Source organism: Mixophyes fleayi, chromosome 3, assembly GCF_038048845.1.
Source record: "Mixophyes fleayi isolate aMixFle1 chromosome 3, aMixFle1.hap1, whole genome shotgun sequence".
Taxonomy (NCBI): domain Eukaryota; kingdom Metazoa; phylum Chordata; class Amphibia; order Anura; family Limnodynastidae; genus Mixophyes; species Mixophyes fleayi.
Window position 1 is genome coordinate 165,681,739 of NC_134404.1, and position 10,835 is coordinate 165,692,573.

At 39.5% G+C, this 10,835-nt stretch overlaps 1 protein-coding gene across 3 annotated transcripts in view; it reads right to left on the minus strand.

Moving 5' to 3' along the window:
* The window catches only part of CEP162 (centrosomal protein 162), a 145,279-nt gene extending 135,806 nt beyond the window's left edge, over window positions 1-9,473 (minus strand). For 2 of the 3 annotated variants that reach the window (XM_075202714.1, XM_075202716.1), the window contains exons 1-3: window positions 9,350-9,473; window positions 9,136-9,217; window positions 1,023-1,158 (exon numbers count right to left, since the gene is read on the minus strand). In XM_075202714.1, the coding sequence (XP_075058815.1) occupies window positions 1,023-1,158; window positions 9,136-9,195 (196 nt within the window). In that variant the 5' untranslated portion in view covers window positions 9,196-9,217; window positions 9,350-9,473. Of the gene's footprint in view, window positions 1-1,022; window positions 1,159-9,135; window positions 9,235-9,349 lie in introns of all 3 variants that reach the window. The other variant, XM_075202715.1, reaches the window with a different exon arrangement.
* Window positions 9,474-10,835: the final 1,362 nt, after the last annotated feature.

The following is a 10,835-nucleotide window of genomic DNA, read 5'->3' on the forward strand; positions in this document are numbered from 1 at the left end:
TTTAAAGATTACAGACAAACCAGATGAACTATTGACATCTCACTAGTAGGCTAAGACATCCTCCACTAAAGCATTAATGGAAGCAGCAGGTCAATTTTCACCTAATAGGGGTTTGCAATGAATGGAATGGAAACGAGAGGATGTACTTTTGACTTATTCTTCTATACACTTCTCACCCATTGAAAACATTTTGATGAATCCTCAGATGCATCCAAAACTACAGGATTTTTCCAAAACAATTTCTGGCATAGTAATCCTAAGTACAACCAACATTGGCAAAACAGAACCCATACAATTTTCCCCATTTATTCCAAAAAAAGTTGAAAAATAATAAGCTTCCAATTCAAATTATGAATGCTAGGTTGGGCCAATTTGTTATTCATTGATAGAACTAAAAACTATGCCCTGTAAGTTCACCAAAAATTCAGATGAGTGTGTTTGGTTTTTTTTATGCTGTGTTTTCAAAAGGTGGGCACTACATTTTGTTTTTATCATAAAATACAGAGATCTTAAGGTTAGTTCATAAATTGATAGCTGAACACTAGAACAACGCAACACAGAAATCAGTGGAACTATTGCGAAAATATGTCCATCACAAACAGTCTTGGGGGAAGATGGATTGAAGGGAGACTATGTTTAGAAGTTACAAACACCATAAATAAATTGTTAATTTATTGACTAAACTGTTATTAAAAACTGGATGTGTGAGATTTATATATTTACACACATACAAAAAAAGGTTGGGTTTTTATTATAAACCCAATATTATTTACAAGTAAACATGATTAGACATACTGGATCAAAATTTCCCATAGATGAACTGTACTGTATATTGTAAATAGCTCTACAACTTTCGATATTATCTCACCATGAGACAAATTGTGCAAACTACAGACATTATCCAAAATAATTTAAAATATGAGGTCACAGAAAGTAAAAAAAAAAAAAAAAAAAAAAAAAAAAAGAAGGATAAAACCAAAGGCACACTAATATGCCAATCAGAACAGCGTAGTGTCAAATACCTCCATCATCAGAGTCATCATCAGCAGTCCACCATGGGGAAGGATCTTTCTTTTTGATCCTTTTTACTTTAGGCCTTACAAGATTTTCAAGCACAGCTGATTTTTTGTTACTGTCAAATGAGTCATCTGAAAGAGACTAAACAAAAAATACAATATAACTTAATGGCAAGGTAATATTTCAAAAACTTCACTAGTACAAACATATTGGCTGTAGCTCTCTGGTAAATAGAAAGTAATACAGATTTAAAATTAAAAAGAAAAATATTCAAAATGAACAAGTTTATATTAAGGTGTCAGGATGAGAGCATAAATCGGATATGATGAAATAGAATATTGAATGTCGGGCCCAAATAAAATGTTGCATTGATGCATAGGAACCATTGAACCTGATCTTCAACTCAGATAAATGTTTGACCAAATGTTTTTAAAAAGGAAACAATTAGCCCAGTAGGAGGTAATTAGGTTGAAGAAAACTTGTGTGAGGAGATCAGCTTAAGATATGCAGATCCTAGACATCCATTGTTTTGATCCTGTATTTCACTTCCTATTTGACTTACTTTCAATAGGTAGTGTAAACACCATAGAACCATTAGGTGTGAATTAGAGAGAGCGCCATATGCCTAGGTGAGAATCTTGCAGCCAAGGAAAGCATGTGAAGGACTATACAAGTATATAGAAATATGAACTTCAAAGAAGAAGTCTTCAAATTTTATATGTTTGGAAATCTGTCTGCGGCACTCCATACTGAAGAGCAGAAATCACACCAGGGTTGTGAATGACAGGTACTGGTGGTACCCAGGAACAGCTATAATCACATATATTTGGAAAAGGTATGTTACATGGTCATAATTCCATCATGTTTGGTATTTAAATGTGTGGGAGATTAGGACCCGTTTATTGAAGGCGGAGTTATGTCTCTGGGATATATCTGTGAAGAATTACCCAAAAGGTCAAAACTTTGGGAATATTTGTGAGAAAACTATAGTGACACCCAGGAGACATCCCTGCCCCCCTATTAGCAGGTTCCTGTGAAGAATGTCCCATTTAATTTTACTTTAAAAACATCTGTGATGGGAAGGGGCAAGTTGTCAGTTTCTTGGGGATCAATCTAACTGAAGAACTGTGCATCTTTTTTGCCTACCCTAGGCATACAGATTATGATAAGCAAATTATGCTCTGTACTTTCATCCCATTTGTTTTTATAACTGCAATTTTTTACTTTAACTGTTTTTTTTTTCTTCTCTGTAAGCATAGTACGTTTTATATATTAAAAATAAAAAAATAATAGTTCTGTTCTTATTGCTCTAAAACAAATTCATTGCCTGTTTAGAAGAGATAGATTGCTTGGCTGGATTAACGCTTTAGAAACCAGTGTGTGAAGGGTTAACCGTTTAGCTACCAGAGCACAGAGTGTGCGCAATTGGGTGATTAAGTCATAGGTTTGCTACGGGCCTTATTCGTAGTTGGTGGCAAATGCTAAGTAGTGTGAAGCATGCGTCTGTGTTGGGAAAGGGACCAGCGAAACCTGTAGCCTTAGAGGAAGAGGAGAGTGTGAAATTAGGGCTGGAATCCTGTGTGTTCCTTTACAGTAAGCTTCCAAGTCACAAGCGCACAGAGGGCGGTTTGTGACTGATAAAGAGGTTCAGGATCGGTTTCCTGACAAAATAGAGGGGATATACTGTACGATTGTTGGAATATATGATAAGATATCTAATCGGGGAGTAGCTAGAGGGGCTTATTCCTGACATAAGGTAAAATTAATATTAAATTCAACAAAATCAATGCTTCAGTATAAAAATACTTGTACAATTTGATCTTCCAAAGCATTTTTACAACAAACAGCGCTATCTAGTGGTATGACTTTCAAAATGCGGTCCTGAACTTATTGAGCTTTATTGATTTTGGCTTGCGATTTTTCATCAGGGACTAAAAACAGAGAAGCACGCAAAAAAAACCAAACAGCTGCACAGAGCAGTTCCTCCGACTCTGTATAGAAGTAGATTGAACCTTAAGAAAATATTGTTCTATGAGGTAGTACATACGTTGCTTCCTCCATGCTTGCTGAAAAACCATCAAAACAGTGCTAGACCTACATGCAGTATTAGGATCCATAAAAAACTGATATACGTCAAGCATGTTTGCACATAATGGATCACTATTAGGGAGTCCTGCTGTCTCAGCAGATCTCTGCTTCTCTTGGGTATAGTGGAATGGAGCACTACTACTTGAGGGAAAAGTACTGGCTCATATAGAAAAAGTCTGCAGGAGGGCATGTAATAGAAGTTTATTAATACACCACAGCCTACTTTTCATATGACAGCCAATCCTCTAACACAAGGAGTACATGGGGATTTGTGGTCAATTAATTCGGACCAGGGGCTGGGAATGACAGCAGGGTTCCAGATTGAGGCGAGCAGAAAAGAGCCCAACCCCAAAACGCATAGGACGCAAATGTTACGTCTTGTCACAAGTGACAAAGCACAGCATCACATAGCTCCTAAATTAAGTGGAGCCAAGAGGTGTTACTATGTTCCCTGTTATAAAGATAATAGCCTTGTAAAATAAAAACATTATTTAATACTCAATTAAGGAATTCTGGATAAAGTATAAATTGTTCCTTAAATTATTTACTTGGCCAAGTAGGCATTCAGAATCACACGTTTAATGGCACAGAAACAGTGAGATATGGATAGTCATTTATAAAACTTAGAATCCTGTTTTGTTTGTTTATTAATTCTTAAAATAAGAGTAGATGTAAAGAAATATAGAACAGAAGTTCTCCTTTATGGTCTCTTACATTGCTTTACTTCTTAAAAACCATCACCCTATTAACTTAATAGAACAGTACAACTTACTTGCATGTTTTAATTTAAAATAAAACGGCTGCCTCATTGTCCTGGTCAAGCCTTATGCGGAACTCTTTCCGTATGCCATGTGATTTATTCTGCCGATTGCATCCATACCATTTATTGCTCTACTTATATATGCCCATGTATGCATACATTTCTCCTGTATGTCTTTTTTTCTTTGCACAAATAGTTATGTACTCTTAACTTTTAGCTATTTGTTCATTGTATAACTATGTATCGTGTATTCATTGTTTAAAATTTGGGAAATGTGTACTCTGGCTATTCCCCTATGTACGGCACTGCAGACATATAAAAATAATAATAATAATAATAATAATAATAATAATAATAAAAAAATAAAGAAAAGTTACAGATTGGAAATCATAGCGCACAAACAGGCAGTGAAAATTCAGTAGGAGGAACAACATGAATATTGAACTTGACAATTTAAAAAAAAAAAAAAAAATAGTATGTGGTAGCCATAGATGTAGAGTAGAACGACTGCAGTGTAGTGAAGAAATTATTGAATATATACAGAAGAAAACAAAAAGGAGCTTGCTTTTTCTCTCTCAGATATACTCAAGTGCCTCCTTGTTCTACATTTATGTAGGAATGATTTTAAGTATTTTCAATAGTTACATTGCATGATTTTCACCAAAATTTACTGAATCAGACTGAAGACAAAGGGGCATATTCAATGGTTGGCGTTATAGCCAAAAATCTCGCGGCGCGCACTCTATTGCCATTACGCGTAAATACCGTTATTACGGTAGTTTTCTCGCTGGATTTCAGCTCGCGGCTCAGGGATCTGCGAGTTGAAATCCAGCTTACTATTACCGTAGTAACGGTAATAGTTTTAACGCCGCGGGTTATTCAAACAATAGAATATGCCCCAAACAGTTTAAATAAAGTATAAATAATAATAATAATAATAATAATAATAATTTTAATAAAAAAAGTAAGGCCACACCATCTGCTTTTAAACTATTTTCTCATTGGTGAACATCACTAAACACTACTTTGGGCTGTATCACTCGAACTAGTCGCCCTTATTAGCTTGCATCCAACTGGACCTTTCCAAATAGCACCCAATGTATATTCCTTGTGTGGGAATAATCCAGGCTATTAAAATTTATGTACTTCTTCGTGCCCTATAGTTATTTCAAATGCTTCTGGTACCAGTGGCACACCGGATATTGACATCCCTACAATCTTCCTGTAACCATTTCATATGGGGTGGAAGGAAACCTTGACTAAGTAAAACCCTACTATCCAAACCCAAGGAATCCGGTGGTCTAGGTCTCCCATTAACACACAATTAAAATTTAGCTACTGAACTCAGCTACATTATTTCCTTATACATTAACATGGGACATAAGAAGTGGGTAGACATAGAAAACGCCCTAACCCCGGATATACCTCTACATCATTTGCCATGGCTTCCTAGGATCTGTAGGCCTGCCTCGGTATACAAATACCCCTCCATTTCTTTCACTTTAACCACATGAGACCTGGTCAATCGCAGACACGATTTAGCCCCCTACCAATCACCTTTGACACCAATCTAAACCCAACCGTTGTTCCCCCCAGGCAATTCAGATAGTTACCCACTGGTAAAAATAACATAAGGTTGACGGATTCCTCCACATAATGGGTGAATCAGCCACTGCTTCCTAGGAGGAGATTTGCACTAAATGCTACACACCTCCAACATATTTTCAATATCTTCAAATTTCAGGTTTCATACAATCTCAAACCAAGAAACTCTGCACACTCTCACCCTTCGAATTTAAATGTATCTATTCCGTGGGCTGCAGAGGGAATACTTCACTCATGTTTTGTTTGACAACAAACCCATCTGACCAACCTGTTGCACCTCACGAAGAGGCATGGGAACATAATCTTGAGATCTCCTTGTACAGCAAAAAATGGTTCGTCATTCACACTCATACGGACAAGGTCTCCATCAATGCAGATATACAAGCCAATTTTTACAATATTTATGCTCGTTGATACATGGCTCCAGACAAACTTCACCGTATGTACCTCTTGGTATCCACCGCTGCTGGCGGCTATGCAGAGCTCAGGGCAATTTCTTTCCCATTTGGTGGGAATGTCCAATTTTTAGAGATTTTTGGGACCTTTCCCTGGATATTGTTCACCAGGCAACTGGGGTACAAGACCCCAGGGCACCTTTAACAATTTTATTTAACCAACCACTCCCTGGTATTAGCAAGCACTCTGACCGCTTAATCACATACATATGCCAGGCATCTAAATTGCTTATTGCCCGAGCTTGGAAACAGCCTGCATCCCACTCCAGAGCAGAGTTGATCAACCGTATATGGTACATCTCCTCCATGGAATACATTACTGCTCTTCTGAAAAATACTGTACCCAAGTATCAGGTGGTGTGTGTGGAACCAGGGGGTCTACACCACTCTCCAGTCCCTGGAAATGCTTTATTAAGACAGTCTCCCCCCACCCCAAACCCACCTAACTTTCCTCACATTCCCCTCTCTCTCTCAATCCTCCACCCTTGACCTCCCCCATACAAAATTTTAAATCCTGTTTCAATCTAAAATTTCTCCTCTCATCCACATATTTGGTTGTCCTATCCTAGCCTGATAAATATAAAAGGACATACAATAGTTATTTTACGATGTCCGTTAAAATGCAACATTTGTACTATGTCACTAGACTGTTCATTTGCTCTTATTCCCCTCCTAAGTAATGTGTTTTTGTATTTTTATACGGTTTGAAAATAAAAAGTAAGGGACAAAAAACAATTTCTCATTAGTCAAGTACACTTCTACCTTACAGCACTGGGGTCATGAGTTCAATTCCCGACCATGGCCTTATCTGTGAGGAGTTTGTATGTTCTCCCCGTGTTTGCGTGGGTTTCCTCCGGGTGCTCCGGTTTCCTCCCACACTTCAAAAACATACTGGTAGGTTAATTGGCTGCTATAAAATTGACCCTAATCTGTCTGTGTGGGTCTGCCTGTGTGTGTTAGGGAATTTAGACTGTAAGCCCCAATGAGGCAGGGACTGATGTGAATGAGTTCTCTGTACAGCGCTGCGGAATTAGTGGCGCTATATAAATAATAATAATACATAATTTTCACTTTTCTGCACCAATTTATTTTATACATCCCATAAACAAAATAAATACCAATGTTACCCTGTCAGATGCTTCCTCTGTCCAGTAAACTGTTCTTTCTTCTGTCCGTCTGATCCTGATGTTGGAAACCCGCTTAAGGTCCTGAAAGGCATCCTTTCAGGACCTTTGAGGACCTTATCAAGGTCCTCAAAGGACATTCGGACATCGCAAACAGGACCTTAAGTGGGTTTCCAACATCAGACGGACAGAAGAAAGAAGACTTTAGCGGACAGAGGAATCATCCGACAGGGTAAGTGCTACTACCCCTGTATGACGCACCCAGTTAATAGACCCAAAATTTTGGTGAAAAAGGTGCGTCTTATACATGGGGAAATACGGTAACTTAAAAAAAAGTGCTCTAAAAGGTACCATTCAGACCCTCCTCCAAAGAGGAAGAATCCCTCTATCCCTGACCCCGTATCCATAAGGACCCTTAGGGGGCAAGGGTCTTCAGACCCCCTTCGCCGCAAGGCTATGGAGGTCCCTTTAACCAAGGGTTCCACCGAAGCTTCCCCCTTGGTACTTATGCCTCCCCCCAAAAGGGAAGACCTCAGATGGTTCAGGTGGGTGGGAGCCACTAGGACCACACCACCACCCTTAGATTCTCAGGGATCTGGACCCATAAGGGCTCCAGCACCTCCTCCAATCCGTTAAAAAAAAAATATATATAAAAAAGTGAAGTGACAAACAGTGAGAAAAAATAAATTAGTGTCGTGCAAAACGGCCCCAGCCTTTCGGCCGAGATGTTAAATTTTTTTCCTGCCTAGCCAAAAGGCCGGGGGCAAGGAAGAGTGTGTAGTTGAAAGTGGGGTTCGTGCAGAGTGCCATGATATCAAGTGAGGGTCACCACTCCCCAGGTGAATTCAGGCACCCCTGGGTCACCACTCCAGGGGCACTATCCCAGGCTTTCAAGCTACTGGCCTCTTGGCCAGACCAAACCTTCTCATGGCCCTTTCAGGTGCAGGAATTCCCTACTCGGACAGGTACTCAATTGATCTTAGCCAAAAGGCAGAGAAGCGATGCAGTGATGACAGATAACTTACCAGAGCAATTTACCAGTAAAGTCATGTGGTAACGGCGCATCTGATAACAGGCTGTCTTGGCGATGACAACTTCTGGTCCTGACCCGGAGTCTTTACAACACAATTACCAGTTTCATTAACGCAGGGAACAGCACCAAGGCTGCCGGAGAGGGATCCGTAGATCTCTCCTCTGCCATGCTCTCTCCATAGAATTGAATGGCTAACGCCAACTTCAGGATCAAGCTCCGAAAAGCTCGGCTTTTTGAAACTTGATAAATTTAACCAGACCACCGTCCCCATTAAAAATTATGGTGACTACAGTATTATGGGATACTTTGCCTAATGCAGGAAATCTATATCTCCTGCGTTAAGCATTTGTTAAATTGCTACAAAACTTAAAAAGGACTAAACCATGTTTAAACATGAGGTTTCTGCTTGGTTTAAGGCTTTTAACATGTTTACAAAGCATTGTCCCCCCCATGCTTACAGTATACATAGTATGCCAACTATCTTCATGACCACTCAACTATCTGTCACCCAATGGAGTGCTTTTGCAACTCCAACAGATAAAGACTTCCTAAACTCCGATCAGCCATTAGCATTTACTTGAGTAAATAGAGCACATCCAATGACAGCACTTCAGCTACAGGTTGAACGGCATCCAGCCAACAGCACAAACAACAGAATTCAGACAATTGGGCACACCATGATCGTAATACTCTAATCTTAAACAACTCATTTTACAATCCAGTACAGTCCCCATTTTATTCAAACAGTATTTACCCAGTTATACATGTTAACATAAGCTTAGTATAGCAATCAATAATTGATAGTCAATATATACATATGTTTAATAAAGCATGTAGACTCACCATCTATTTCTGCATATGAATCAATGATTACTATGCTGTGCCAAGTTAGAAGAACACAGTGCTTTAAAGCTGGATAAATATTAGTGTACACAGGACCTTTTGAGATTGCCAGGAGATAATCATATTATAGCATGGCAGCACTCATAATAGAACAGAGAAAATGCAATCTTGGAGTATGACACATAATGCATCACATATACATATAGTTACCTCTTTTAAAAACTGTTCAAACTGCTCATCCAAATCCTCTTTAGATAACCGATGAGACATAGTTCCTCTGGGATCTGGTCTCCTGGGAGGAACAAGGATCTAGATTAATTATAAAAACTCATGAAGGCTTATTATGAACAGGTGACACATACATGCAAAGTGAGAAACGTGTAGTCCCATTCTAAATATATTCGCATTACATCAAGATACCTACGTCCCAAAAGGCCCCAACTCAGCTACTACGGGACGCCGTAATATAACATTAACTCCAAAAATGTATTGTTTATAGTGTGAGCCGACAGCTGTGGTCAGGTAACCGAGGACAACACTTCCTTACCGCCTCTATTCCCGCCCACTGTAACACCAACACAGCCAATAGTGTGCTTACTCTCAACCACCAATAGCGATTCAGTTTGAACATGTTTCCTCCAGTGAATCCTGAGAACGACGAGCTGTAATTGGCCGCCCAGTCTCCCGGTATAAATGCCATTGGATTGCTGTAGTGACGGTTGACTGTTGTGGTACAGGCTCCTGCCATGTGGTTTGCTTCATAATGTTGTGTGCATGAAATAGTGACATGTCTTTCGTTCTGCCGTGTATGTGTTTGCTGGATAGATGTCCCAGACCAACTTTCTCACTGTCTTTTAATTTTAAATTTTTGGAGTTTGACCAGTGGTTTGCTGAAGGTTGTGCAGTTAAATAGCTGTAATGCAAGGAGCATAGGTATATGTCTCAGAAAGCGTGTAATTGATGCATTCTTTGCAATGACAGGACTATTTTAAGCATTGAATAAGATACTTGTACGCAGGAGCCGTGCATGTAATATCCTTGTTTTTCAGACAGTCCATTTTGTTCAAACAACTCTTAAAAAACAAAACAAGTGTTAGATCTAAAATTCTGATCCAGGTTTGCCTGTGGTGTCAAGTATATCTGGAAGCGCTTCAATCAGCTAGAGAGAATTGACACAGACCAAGTTCTGTATACAAGGAATATTCTCTGATTTATTGATACAAAAATACAAGTTTTTATAGCCTACTGAATAAATGAATCCTATGTCACAAGCATTCAAGTCTATGGGAAGAGCTACTGATTAACTTTCTCACGTATTCTTGAGGTGTTTACTTTCTCCCCCTCCTAAGGACAGATGAGCCTATTATTTTTATCTCAAGGGGAGCTGAAGGTTCATCTCCTATATGCCACAAGGGCATAGCTCATACTTGCCAACTCTCCCAGAATGTCCGGGAGACTCCCGCATTTTGCGAGAGTCTCCCGGGCGAGTGTGGCAATCTCCCGAATTCTGCCCACTTCACTAGGAAGTGCCCCACTTTCTAGTGAAGTGGGCAGAATTCGATCCCAAACGCCGCGATTCCCGGTGAATTGTGGCATTTGGCCCCGCCCCCCATTGTCAAATGATGCGTTTGCATCATGATATCACGGGGGCGGGGCCAAAATGACGCAATTTTGATCATCACGCCCCCCTCCACTGGCTGGCTCCCGGAAGGGAGCTGAAGAAAGCCAGCAGGTATGGCATAGCTCCCACACTACGAGCTGAACATGAAGCTACCTATTGTTCTCATATCTTGATACATTCTTCAGGTGTTCTCTATGTCAGCTTAACCTCAAGGCCATGGGCTTACATCTTGTAAAACAGCAAATCAGCAGAAAAATGAATAATCTCTTTTAGCAAATAATATTTCTAT